The sequence below is a fragment of the Hemitrygon akajei genome, chromosome 9, assembly GCF_048418815.1.
Source record: "Hemitrygon akajei chromosome 9, sHemAka1.3, whole genome shotgun sequence".
Lineage (NCBI taxonomy): Eukaryota > Metazoa > Chordata > Chondrichthyes > Myliobatiformes > Dasyatidae > Hemitrygon > Hemitrygon akajei.
In genome coordinates, this window is record NC_133132.1 from 87,313,541 (window position 1) to 87,328,192 (window position 14,652).

At 37.0% G+C, this 14,652-nt stretch overlaps 1 protein-coding gene across 7 annotated transcripts in view; it reads left to right on the plus strand.

Moving 5' to 3' along the window:
* The window catches only part of rims1a (regulating synaptic membrane exocytosis 1a), a 549,448-nt gene that overhangs the window by 344,319 nt on the left and 190,477 nt on the right, over positions 1 to 14,652 (plus strand). For all 7 annotated transcript variants that reach the window (XM_073056477.1, XM_073056478.1, XM_073056481.1 and 4 more), the window contains exons 14-16: positions 5,003 to 5,174; positions 6,561 to 6,714; positions 14,233 to 14,304. In XM_073056477.1, coding sequence (XP_072912578.1) covers positions 5,003 to 5,174; positions 6,561 to 6,714; positions 14,233 to 14,304 — 398 coding nt within the window. The remainder of the gene's footprint in view (positions 1 to 5,002; positions 5,175 to 6,560; positions 6,715 to 14,232; positions 14,305 to 14,652) is intronic.

Below are 14,652 nucleotides of genomic sequence, written 5' to 3' on the forward strand. Positions count from 1 at the left end.
TATAAACAGAATTCCTGGCCTTTCAGAACTTACGGCAGGCTGCAATCACAACAATCTCTTAGGCACTTGGCAGAGGCCAATAAAAAGAAGCGAGGTGTAAATGGACTGGCCATTGTTGGAGTGGACAGTGTTAAAATGGTCAGCGTTTGACTCAACAGGTTTAGTAAAGAACAGGCAGAGGCTAGAACTTAAGCTTCAGAAGTTAGAGTTATAGCAAATATAGGCAGGATGATAATTCAGGCAGTGGAGTGTTTATCCTGTGAGATGTGGGAATTTGAGGTACCTGACAGTCTCCCTGATGACTACATCTGCAGAAGTTGCAATCAACTGCAGCTCCTGACTGACAAGGCCAAGGGACTGGAGCTGGAGCTGGATGTACTCAGGACCACCCAGGAGGCTGAAAACCTCATAGATGAGACTTTTTCTGAGGTAGTCACACCCTGAGTGTAGGCCTCAGATAGTAGGTAGGTGATCACCAGGACACATAAAGGGAGTAAGCAGTTAGTGCAGGGTACCTCGTAGCCATTCCCCTCAGCAACGAGTATACCCCTTTGGAAATTGCTGTGGGGTGGGGGGTTAACAGGAGTTAGGTCAATGGCACTGTGACCTTCTCTGAGGTTCAGAAGGGAGGGTAAGGTTAGGCAGAGTGATAGTGATGAGACTCATTCGTTAGAGTGACGGACAAGAGATTCTGTGGCCACAATAACAACGCCAGGTTGGTGTGTTGCCTCCCAGGTGCTAGGGTCCACAGTGTCCCAGAACAGCTGCAGAGATTCTCAAGAGGGAGGATGAGTAGCCAAAGGTTGTGGTGCACATTGGCACCAGTGACATAGGTAGAAAGGAGCAAGATGTTCTGTGCAGTGAGTGTATGGAGTTAGGGAAGAGGTTGAAGTGCTGGATCTCCAAGATAGTAATTTCTGGATTACTCCCAATGCCATGTGTCAGTCAGGGCAGGAATAACATGATAGTACAGATGAATGACTGGCTGTGGAAGTGGTGTGGGGGCAGGGTTTCAGTTTCTGCATCATTGGGATTTCTTCTGGAGAAGATACTGTATATGCACATCATAAGTTTCAAGACCATTTGTGAGGGCATGCCTTAATGTCAAGTACTTGCTGGCCTCCTTGGTCTGTGTGTGTATTGGGCACTGTCTTCATCAATGGGACTGTAGACTAGATACCATTGTTTGAATTTGAAATTCAGTGCTACCCAGAGCATTGCAATGGTAAAGTGTAAATATAATGGGGGGGTGGGCACCCCATCTTTAGAAACCCTCCCCCTTTCCTGAATGGCCTGGAAATTATGGCATCTAGTGTATTTGACATCTACAAAATGAGCAAAATGCAGAAGGCTGGTCCCAGCCCATTACTTCATGCTGGCCAGCCATTTAACCTCAAGCCCATGGGAAGGAAGTTGGTGCAAGGATGATGACAACAAAGATGTAAAATTAATTAACTCTGCATTTTTGAGGAATTTTTATTCTCAAACTTGACAAAAATAAATTCAGCAATGGGGCACTTCTATTTCAGATATATCCAAAACTGGATCAATATAACGAGCAATGCTAAATCTGATAATGATAACCACAAACACAGTAAGAAAAAATGAGAAGGATGGTAACAGATTTCATTTGGAGAAATAATTTGTTGAACTGAGCATAATTTGCCAGGCAGATGAGCCATAATAGAAAAGAAAATGAAGCAACACACACACAAAAATGCTGGAGGAGCTCAGCAGGTCAAGCAGCATCTATGGAAAGGAATAAACTGTCGACATTTTGTGGCAAATCCCTTCAGTCATGAACGTTAACTGCTTATTTCTCTGCGTAGAATCTGCCTGACTTGCTGAGCTCATCCAGCATTTTGTGTGTATTGCTCTGGATTTTCAGCATCTGCAGAATCTCTTGTTTTGAAGAATGAAGCAATATGTTTTGCTCAGGAAAATGAGGAGGCATAACAATACAAAAGTGGTTGGATAAAAAAGACCTGGGACTGCGATGACACAAGTACTTGAAATAGACAGATACAAGATGTTTTGTACTCTTAAGTAAGGGCAGGTGGTCCAGCAAGGAAGTTGTAGTAAACCTTCATCGCAGATTCAGTTTTGTTTCATGAAGTGCAGTTTGTATTGGACACGGGTAGGGGAAGAATGTAAATGCCCAAGAAGATGGAGGGAGAGCTACTAAAATGGGCATGGGATCTCAGTTATGTGGATACACCAGAGGAGCTTGAGTTGCTCTGTAAACTGTCAGCAATGTTTAGGAGATGGTGAGACAGGCATAACACCTCATTCATCTTTGCCTTATTTTCTGCCAGTTTGGGGAAGTATTCAGGGAAGTTGGGCACTTAGAATCCCTGTTATAATGGGGCTCATTAGCTAGATAGGTTTATCTTTCTGATTACAACAGCAGCAGTAGGTACAAAAGTACTGATTTTACTAGTTATTTAAGATAAACTTTATAAATTAAAAGAAATGAAGATTGGTGCTGGGATTTTTACTGTTGTATGCATGAATAATTCAGATATAAATGTAGGGGTATAATTAGCAAATACGCAGATGACAGGAATATCAGTGATGTTGATAATGAACTAGATAGTTTTGGGCTGGATTGTTAGTTGGTGAGATGGGCTGAGCAATGATGGATGGAATTTTAATTTTGAGTACAACTAGGTACACCAAGGCAGGACTAACTGGGGAAGAACATGTACAATGAATAGTTGGATACTAGGGACTGTTTCAGGAAAAGACATGTCTTGGTATCACCAGTCCAAGGATCCTAGAAGGTGGAAAATGAAGTATTTGGGATACTTTATTCCATATTGCATTCTCTAATGTCTTAATTGTCCATGGAATAGAATATAAAAGAAGAAAGGTTATGGTACAACATTATAATACTTTGGTTAAGCCACAATCAGAATATTGTCTACAGTTCTATAGGAAATTGCTTTGTTTCATATAGGGAAGCTGTCATTGCTTGGAAAAGGGTGCAGAGAAGATCCACCAGTACATTTCCTGGAATACAGAGTTTAAATTATAAGGAACCACTGGAATAGGCTGCATTGATTTGATCGGAGCAGAGAGGGCTGAAGTAGAAATCTGAAAAATGTTGTACAAAATCGAGGAAGAGCAGAAGACAATAGTAAATGGTTCCCCATCACTGAAGTGCATAAAATAGAGGACATGGGTTTAGGGCAGCAATTCCCAACTTCTATTAAGCCAGGGACCAATATCATTAAGCAAGGGGTCCATGGACACCAAGTTGGGAACCCCTAGTTTAGGGTAAGTGGTCTCGAGTGGATCTGAGGAAGATATATTTTCCCAATCAGAATGTGATTTGAGTCTGCAAATAGTGATAGAAGTGGGCATTCTCACAACATTTAAAGTATCTAGATGGTCAGATAATCTCCAAGGCATATGAGTAATTGATCAAGTACTGGCAAATAAGTTTAGTACAGATTGGTACTTGATGATCAGCATGTGAAAGGTGGGCTGAAGGGCCAGTTTCTCTGCTGTATGACTCTGATTCCAAGTCTCAACGTAAAGAATCCCATCTGAGATACAACTAGGTTTGGTCTCTGGCTACCTGACAGGCATGTATCATAAATCCTAACTTTGGTGAGATCTGTGACGATAGCCTTAATGAGCTGTAAACTGCGACAGATTGTGTTTCCAAATATTAACATGTTGACAGCCAGGTGGCTTAAAATTATGTTTCCTTGATGTCTAATAATGAAGTAGATACATTTTCTTATTTTGTAGACCAGTTGATATGTACAGTCAGTACAATGTTAGGATAGAAAATAATAAATACTACATGTAGTGACAAAAGATTCTAATCTATTCTACTACTTGTGTGTTCAATGTTGAAATCTTGCAATTGTATTTCAACCCAATGAACTATCAGATCTGAATCCCTCAAAGACAGAGTTAAATCTTTAAAAAAAAAGAGATAGTAGTTTCTCCTACGTCTGATTAAATCATCAAAGAGCATTATTAAAGTAATTCATGTTATCTCCTGGGGCAGCTAAATTTTGAATGGAAAGGTAATTGTACAGTGAAGAATTGAGTGTTTTGTTCTCCAAGTTTTATTGATAAAAAGAATCAAATGATCATTAGTTGGATCTTGATATACTGGAACTGCTACTGTGATTTATGTTAGTAGATTCTGTAAATTAACTTTAGAATATTTTGTCTAATGTTGAAATATTTGTGTGAAGAAATTAAACACAAGCAAAAAGTGAGATTTTTTAGAATTGTTTTATTTATTGTTCATTAACAGTATGCCAATTGCATATTCTACCAAGCATTAACTTTCCAAGATATCTTATTGGTTTATAACTATCTGATGTTTTTGGTATTTCAGTTGCTGATTCTGGTGAGCAGCATGGACTATGGAGGAATGCTGAATTATGCACAGTATCCTCAGGATTCCTGTAACAGGCTACACGTGCTGAAATCCTGTGGATACTGAGAGTGTCATGCTGTAGTGACGGCGTATCACTGGCTTTGCTGACATTGTATTTGCCAGATATAGGTCAATATCATCAGCAAATATCTGTAGTGTAGCATTTAGTGTAATGCTATTATAGTCAGGGCTTCAGAATTCAGAGTTTGTTTCTGCTGCCATCTCTAAAGAACTTGTACATTCTTCCCGTGACCACATGGGTTTCCTCCTAGTGCTCCAGTTTCTTACCACAGCCCAAAGATGTACCATTTAGCAGGTTAATTGGTCATTGTACATTGTCCTGTGATTAGGTTAGAGTTAAATAGGTGGGCCTCTGCAATGGTGCAACTCATCAGTCCAGAAGGCCCTATATCTCTAAATAAATACATACATATATACATAATTTATGGCTTTTCAGAACTTTTTTTTAAAATTCAGAGCTCTTTAATTAATTCATTTTGAAAATGCAGAACTTGTCTTGACTTGGGTTTGTATTTTGAACTTGGTTATTTGATATTGGTTAGCAACTGAAATTGAGCTGTGTATTTTAACTGGCAGTGACAAGAGTAAGAGGAGGACCAAAACAGTCAAGAGAAGCTTAGAGCCAAAATGGAACCAAACATTTATCTATTCTCATGTACATCGAAGAGACTTTCGAGAACGAATGTTAGAGATCACATTGTGGGATCAGCCCCGAGTGCAAGAAGAAGAAAGTGGATTTCTTGGAGAGGTAAAATACACTAATACTTTAAACCTGGGTTTATTATTATTAAAGCATTCCTTTTTTCTATCCATGGCAATAGTGATTGGTTAAGCACAAAGAGAATCTGTATTAACTAACAATTACCTTTATTGGATCAGTTAACAACATGTTCAGTTCAGTTTAAATCAAGCATACAAGACTAAATATCTGTGCACACACCCACTAAGTTTAGCTGACAATCCCTAAATAGTCAAAGAAGAGAAGGTGAAGTTCTTGGGAACAGGAGTTTGCACTGGGCAGGCATTCCTCTTGATTCCAGTGTTATTCCATGTTTCAATGTGAAGTCATCAACTTCCACAATAGTTGGTCTATGGAGTTTTCAGTACTTCTACTCCTGAAATCCTCTGTTCTTATGCTTTTTTAAAAATCAGAACAGACTGTCTTGTTTTGTTTTAATTGGCTCAGGCTTATTTGAGTGGTTTGTGTAAGGTTCTTACTGGATCGGGCCCAACTGGACTTCTGTCTCATGCCACTTTATTGTTCTCCCTTCGTCAACAATTCAACCTGGTCAGCCAAACACTGGGCTGAGATTACTTCAGGTCATAGGGCATTTCTTTCCACAAATCTGCCATTTCTCCTAATCAAATAAACAATTCATAACTGCTTCTTGTCTGGAAACGATCTCTGACTGTGTTATGTTGACTTTCAATTGCACCAATCAAACTATCCCTAAGCAAAAACCAGTTCATAAAGTAGTTTACCAAATGGTGGTCAAAAGGACAGTCTCACTAAATGGCAGCCACCATTCCAGTGATGTTTAAATTAAGATATGAGTTGTAATATTTTAATATGAAAAAAATGGTACAAGGTCCTCATGAACAGCTGATGATGATATGTGTTTTATATGAGAAGGTGAAGAAGTTCAACATGAGCTCTCAGAAGATCTCTCTTCAAAGACTATAATCTGAAATTACCTTATAACCATTGACATTATAGAAATTAATAGAAAAATCTGGCGTCACCGTTTACAATGACAAAAATTCATGCGTAATGCTAATTAAGGTTATTAGACAGAAAGTACTTGCTCTATAATAGTGTCCATTTTAATAATAAACCAGGTACTTTATTTTAGAATCACAGTACTCGATACTTAAAGGGACAGTGAGCTTGGTGTTTTCACAAAGTAGCATGGTGACATGCTTCCAATAATTATTTCATTGGGTAATTTCCTTGCCCTGATATTTATGTAATTCCCAATTTCCCTGCTAAAAGGCTTTCTCTATCTGTCACTTAAGTTTATAATCATCTACATCCCCTTTTGAATTCATTCTTTATCCAGTTCTCTCTCAGAAATTTCCCTACAACCTTTTGGTTGGCTAACTGCTACAGATGACATTGTTGCACTTTTTTCAGATCCTTATAGAGCTGGAGACGGCATTGCTGGATGACGAACCACACTGGTATAAACTTCAGACACATGACGTATCTTCACTACCTCTGCCCCAGCCATCACCCTACATGCCACGGAGGCATGTCCATGGGGAAAGTCCCAGTAAAAGGCTACAAAGTAGGTGATTGATTAATATAATCCCTTTGAGAATCCAGGAAACCTCAAACATTCTAATGTAAATATTAAATGTCAAAAATATTTGATTAACTTGGTTAAATGTTAATTGAAATGAGAAGAGCAATTTCAACTTGCATTTTGATTTAATTGAAGTAAAATATCCCAAGGTGATTTACAGGAATGTATTTCCACATGAAATTATACCAGTTCCCATGAAGGAACTCCTAGAGTACTCCTAGAGTACATCAGACGCTTGATCAGAAAGAAAAAGTAAGTTTTAAAGAGCATCTTGGAAGAGGTAAGAGTGTCAGAGAGGCAAATAAAGGGTATTTCAGAGGTTATACCTTCAGTAACTGAAAGTGAGGGCACAGATGATGGAGTTCAGAATATAAGGTCAGAATGAGAGGAGAACAGATATTTCAGTGTATTTTAAGGCTGAGGGAGATTAATTATTTGAATAAAAACAAGTCTTGTGAAAGTTAGGTATTGCTTAATCAGGAATCAATATATAACAGTATGCAAGGACTAAAGGAGCCTAATGTGAATTGGACAGATAGGGTTTGGATGAATTTGTGTTTACAGAGATAGGAGTTGGGAAATCAGCCAGAAGAGCTTGAGACCATTGTTCAAAACACAACAGACATGGTGAATTTTTTTTCTGTAGTTTATGAACTGCCACCTTGTGGTGCACAAAGGTGAAGCTGAGAGATTGTGGTGATAACTCTATTGAGCAGGCTGTCTTATTCAATTTTAAAGAGTTGCCATGGATTTTGTGATGGCTTTAATATTTACAGAATATGGAAAGGGGAATTATTTGCTCATCTAGTACTGAATGTTGGACAAGAAGGTTTAAGATTTGCCAACACTTGTGGAAATAGATTCCATATGATAAGCAGCATTGTTGAGCGGCAGCTTGAAGATGGGAGACAGGAAGGACTTGAGGGACACCAGAGATATGATTGTGTATGGAAGGAAAAAGCCAGTAAAGCTGCTGGAGAGAAGCTTGAATCTGCTGGTAGGCTCCATTATGTAAAAGGCCAAAGTCAGGATAAAAAGCACAGGAAAAAGATCAATCACAGTCAGGTTGAAAAGCAGAGAAGGATAGATCAGCCTCTGATATATTTAAATAGATGTTCTTTAAATGACTTTAATCTGAGCTGGTTCTGTATTGTTGCATGGCCTAAAATACAGATCGAGGGAATGTGACCTGGAAGAAAAGGGACATGAATTTAAAGGCTACTGTCGTGTTTGCATTTTAACAAGGAAGAGGAAATTGGGTGATAGTTTGCAATTGCATATTTAAAAGGAATCTCCTCAGTTATTGTATTTTGATTATCTGAAATTACCATGTAAAATATATGGTAAAATTTGCCGTTAGACTGGTCTTAAAATAAGATTTTCTCTTTATCATGAGGAATGATATTTTAAGTCTTATTAAAATGTTAAACCATGGAAAAAGACAATCGTCCCCAAAATATTTGGGGTTATCAGCATACAAACACCTAACCTTTACATTTCATGATTATTTTACCAGTAGATTAAAATAATCTAATTAATGTTCTCTTTAAGTGCAAGACAAAAAATTTCCAACATATTGAATATATTTTCAAATGTGATTTCATACTTTGTATGTATTTCACAAGAAGCAATGAAACAGTATTTAGTTTAGATAATACCTTTTGTATTCTCACTCTTGATAAATAAAAATGACATCTTTTAGAGCTCCTTTGAAATTATACTTGCCTTTTTACATTTTATGTTATTTTTTTCCATTGACATATTCTGATATTCAAAAGTTCAAGTACATAATATAAATTTATCATCTGTTTTTCTGTCATATCATCAAAAAATACCCAGTTAACTGGAACTAATTTTCTTGAATACCTGTAAATTATCCAATAACAAGTATCTACTTAATAAATTACAGATATGTCTTAATCCTTTGACAATAACGATGTAACTCGGACCATTTTACTTTCTTTAAGAATCGTCCCTCAGATTAGCCACTTTTAAAATACCAATTAATTCTGATGTCAACCCCTAGCTCCTTTTAGACTGGTGAATTACAGCCTTTTAATTCATATTTGAGATCTTCTGACCATATATATTTGTGGAGTCTCTTGATTTTTCCAGTTGATAACTTTATACCTGAGATGTATGACTGTTCCACAAAGTAGTTCAGACTGTGTTAATCTATTTCAAGAAAATAATGGATTTTAATATTATTAATATTTGAATTGTAAAAAGGAAAACCCAGGCTCCTTCCACAATTTCACTTCAGAAATTTGTTTGGCATAATGTACAGAATTTCACTGGGAATGCTAACAATGCTTGATTCAATTTTTTCTTGGTGTTTGCCATAGTCCAAATTTTAAGATAGTCATTGTTTATTTCAGATTTCCAGCATTTGAAATCTTTTTCTGATTTTTCAAAGTTATAGATTGTATGAATGATACAAGATTTGCAAGAAGTAGAAGCATACGTGGGCCACTCTTCCAGCCCTAATCTGCCATTTACTGGGATATTCTCCTGTCCCAGACTCACTTTACCTCCTCAGATCAGTATCCTCTGATTCCCTTAACCATCTAAAAATCTATTGATCCCAGTGGCTGAACAACCTCACCATTAAAAAAACTTCTCTTCTTAATGCTAAATTTCTGGTCCATTATTACGAGACTTTGTACTTCTAGATGTCCAGCTGGAGGAAGCTGCCTTTTGCTATCTACCAGCCTTGTGTATTTCCAATAGAACATTGAACTGCAGTAACTATAGGCCTATACCATTGAACTCATCAAACAATGCTTCATTCGAAGAATCAATCAAACAAGTGTACATTGAATTGATTCCAAAACAAATGTGTCTTCAATTACAAAGATTTATCACAAGGTGCTTCAAGTTGACTCAGATACCTTGTACAGCAATCTAGTACTTCAATCCCTTGCAATAGAGGTCAATACACTATTTTTATATCAGCAAATCCAGACCCACACTATCATTTACTAGTTACACATCAGTTTAAAAAATATTCAGATTCACCATACCACCTGAGAAATTAAAGTAGCCTCAGTTAGTCCCACATTATAATCCATTACCAACTAATTAATCCTCCTGTATCCAAAACACAGGTTATTCAGGGACAATCAGTATGGACTTGTTAGAAGAAGATTATGTTTCATTAACACTTAAATTTAGAGTCATATAAATTTAGAGTATACAGCACCAAAACCAGAGCTCAGCTACCTCATCAATGCTAATTGTCAGCTACTATGTAGTATACTAATCCCATTTGCCAGCATTGGTCTGTAGTCAACTATATCTTGGTGATTCAAGTGTATTTTTACATATTTACTAAGTGTCGTGAGAGGACCATCCTGCATCACACCCTCAGGCAGCACATTCCGGATTCCAACATTTTTCTGGATTCCTCTGTACCCCTCTAATTATCTTACCCATTGGGCCCTCTTGTTTTAGATAGCTGAACTATTTTTTGATGAGCCAAGAACAAGAGTTGATGAAATCCATTCTTTTGATATGATCTATATGAATTTGACCAAGGTATTGGACAGGAAATTAAAAAGTCATAGAGAGTTTTGTGGCAAAAAAAAACAATGGGATTTTAGTTGACTAGGCTGTTTCTAGTAGGGTTCTGCATGATACAATCCTATCTTCCTAGCTTTTTATGGTACAGTTTAGTGATATCTATTTAAATGTAATAAAAGGTTTGTAGATTACATCAAAACTGGAATGAATAATTAGGATTCCGAGAAAATATGAATTGACTGGTTAGGTGGGCACTAAAGTGGCAAATAGAACTAAATTAGTTCAGCCAGGTGTGAGGTTGTCCATTTTGAGAGTAGACAAGATAAGGAAATCACAGAAAATGACAGAATACTGAGAGGAGCAGTGTATGATAATGGTACAGTTCTAAAAGCTGTAGAGGAACTGAGAGATTTTGTGTGCATAAATCTGCAAAACAGGCAAAGAGTATTGACAATATTCAATAAAACACCTGGAATTCTGAGCTTCACAGAGTTATAGAGTACAAAACCAGAGAGGTTGTGCTCAACTTTAAAATGCAGCAACTCAAGATCAATACATCCATCTTAAGTCACCAAGCTTTAGAGGTGCTGTGAAGCAGGGATAAGCAGGGTTGATGCTGCACTGTACTGCCAGAGAATCTGGAGTTATTCTCTTTGGAGCAACATTATTTGAGAAGAGGTTTAATAAAGATGTACTGAATGATGATAGGTTTTGAAGATTGAGGGAGGGTTGGTTGAAACATGGAAGATTTTGACACCCAGCTTACTTCTGATTCATATGTTTATTTGTTTTCATTAGATAAAACTGAGTGAAGTTGTTCCAAACAGCTTTAAGGATCAGGGGACACAAATTAAAAGTGATGGCAAAAGACCTGGGGAGGTTTTGAGATATAATCTCTGGAATCAGAAATTGGTCATTATCTAGAACCCACAGCTTTTTGAGAAAGTGGATGCCAACTTGAGGGAAAGTAATTAACATAGCTGAAGGGAAAGTGAACTAAATGATTTTATTGTGCTGCAATGATTCTGTGATAGTGCTTTATAAAATAAAAGTAGAATTAATCTTTATACTGAAAAGCAGCCCACTTGATGACAGTGCTTTAAGAAGGCAGCACTTATGTGGAGTTTGCATGTTCTTCCTGGGACCATATGGTTTTCATCCACGCTTTTTCCAAAACTGTGGGTTGGTAGCTTAACTGGCCACTTACACCATGTGTAAGTAAGTGGTAGAATCTGAAGGGGGTTGATTAGAATGTGGGGTGAATGAAAGAAAAGAAGGGATTAATGTGGGATTAGTGCAGATAGTTGGTGTGGAATTTGTGCACATCCTTCCGTGCTGTATGTCTGTTTAGGCCCAAGACCATTTTTTGAAAACAATTAAGGATGGGAAGTAAATGCTCTCCATGTTGCTGATACTTCAATCCTGAAAATCAAATACATTTTTTCCATAAATTGCTATTGCTAAGTTATTCTATTGGCATTCTTCTGTAATGAAAAGTTCATGGTACTACAACTCTGAACAGAATCACTATGACCTCCTTAATTTTCTACCTTTGGATGTGCAACACATCCTTTTTCAATCATAGTCATTACTGTTGCTGCATATTGTTGAGGGGCATATTTTCAAACTTTTATTTTATTTTTTGTTTTTATATTCCCTTACAACAGAGAGGGTTACTATTCAGCTAATTGGGTCTATGTTGGCTTCCAGATGAATCCCATCAATCTCATTCTCCCATATAGTTAACTGTAACCTACACTCTCTACTTGCCCATTAACATCCCCCAGTTCTCCCAGCAGGCACTATGTAAAGGGTGATTTACATAAGCCTGTTAAGCTAACAAGCAGCTCATCTTTGGGATGTGGGAGGAAAGGTTAAAAGGTAATCATATATGTTGACAGCACTGGGGGTTAGTATCAAACACTGGAACCATGAGTTAGCTGCACTAAGCAGAGTACTAATGCAATGGCCAATGCAGATCTTAGGGGAACCTCACCAGTCCAACATGTAAAGCTGAAAATGACCAATGTATCCCTACTCTGATTTTTGCCATTTTACTAGTCCCCATCCCCAGCTCTTGAATGTTTCTTTTTAATGTACCTATAATTTTTCTGTGATAACTTCTCAAATACCTCTTTAAAATCTAGGTAATCAGTGTAAAGAATAACTTAACAGGGTAGCCTGAGCTCCAACTTAAATTAAATCAAATTTCCTCAAAGTTCTGAACTTTGAAAATGTGTGTCAGTATATCAGTATAGTCATTCTGGTTTGTATATACCACAATTTATGTCAGATTTTTCAAAAATGATTTCCTTTTCATGAAAACATGTTCACCCTGCCTAATCATACCTGGAATGCATCAAAACTTTGTTACCAAATGACTGTAAAGAGCATGCTAAATATTTATACTGCACAAAACTTACACTGCATTTTTGAGGAGGATTAAATGCCTAAAATGGGAAACAATGGAAATCACCACAGATCATTCTGGATTAATATTGAAAGATTACCTGCTGCAAACTGATGATCTCTGTGTATTTCCAGATGAAATGAAGATTATTATAAAATTCATTCTGTATTCTTTCCTGATTCAGCTCTGAGTATTTGTATTTGCATTTGAAAACCAAGGAGACATGACAGACATGTTCAAGATCACAAGAAAATTCTTTTTTAGAACTTGCACAAATGCAATATAGAAAGGAAAACAAATGTTTATAGTAGTAGCAGTAAAGAGATCAAAATAATACTTATCACCTACTAAGCAAGCCGGCCTCTACAATGTCAGACTCTCTCCCTCTCTCCCCCTCCACCCCCCCCCCCTCCCCCTCCATCTCGCTCTCTCTCTCTGCCTCGGCATTAACACTAAACCCAACCGTGATCTAACCCATGGCAAAACTCTCCCACTGCACAAAGTAAGTGCCCCTTTTTTATACCCTTTAAAATCCCTTAAAAACATAATACTCTTAATCAACCCAGTATTTTTCCATTCCTTGATGGTACCAGCTGCACCCTCTTATCATATAACCCTCAGCCCATTTACATAATTTGGGGAAAAAGGAAATGACAGGTCTGTAAAGAAGAAAATATTCTTCACTGGTATCTCATTTTAATGATGCCTATTCAGATGCAGACAAGCCATTACCACATACCAACCTGACACCATTTTGTCTGAATCTCCATATTATTTTGGCATATATCAAGGAGGAATCCTTGTTCTTTTCATATGCAACACAAGTTCCACTCCCAGACTAAATGACACTGTAATAGAGTTTACATTTTAAAAGGGAGTAAGCATTATAACAAAATAATAATAATTGAAATCATGAATAAACAATAGCTGACTCAAATTTTGTCAATAACTTCATCCACACTTCATTTGTTTTGATTTATATTGCTGTCTCAGCATGCTGTGCAAATATGGTATTATTAATCACCAATCTCATGCAGCAAGAACAAAATTTTAAGATATTCCAAGTGTTACAATACATTTCACAGTGTACTGTCCTGCTACGGAGCCTTACTTACTGCAGCCAAGTATTGGGAATTTCTATGAGTGTCCTCCACAATTTTTGCATCATAAGTGGATGAAAAATCTTGAGCTGTGCATACTTGAGCATGACACAGTGCCTCAGCATATTCGCCCAGTGAGTAAGGCTCTGCAGTAAGAATGCTGTTGGTCATTTGTCATGTATGGTTAAAGTTTAATTATTTTTTTCTTAATTTCAGTTTACAAAATGAAATACCATGACTGACTAAATGCATGTTTCTTATTCATTTCATTTGAACTGATTTACTCTGTGCTAAAAAGAGCCCAATAAAATATTGTATTGCTACATGTGTAGAATAACTCAATTTTTAATTTTCTAGGTTACTTGTTCATTTAACATGTTTATTCTTTAAAGCATTTCTGATTTTAAAGTAACTGTTAATGAGTCCACGCACACAGTTGTTTTGTCTGTTTGTTCCAACACTAACCAGGATCTCAGCGAATCAGTGATAGTGACATCTCAGATTATGATGTTGATGATGGTATTGGAGTGGTCTCAGCAGGTGGGTGGGGGGCAGATTATGTTCTAATCTATGAATGCTATCTACATTTAGAATTGCTTTTGATGTGGGGCTCTAGCAGGAGGTCAGTAATATTTCCAGAAGCAGATAACATCTATCTGCCAGCCATGATAAATATCAGATATGTGAAAGCACACCTTTGTTAGCTGATATTTAATATATACAAACAATAATGATTATTCTGTTAAATTCACTGCTTAAGAAGCATTTATTTCACACTAAAGATGGTGCATATTACTTTTAAATGTGTAAATGTACATTTGACAGTGCACAGATGACTTGATTGGGCTAACGTAATTTTTAACTAAAGCAATTGAATTTGAGTATTAC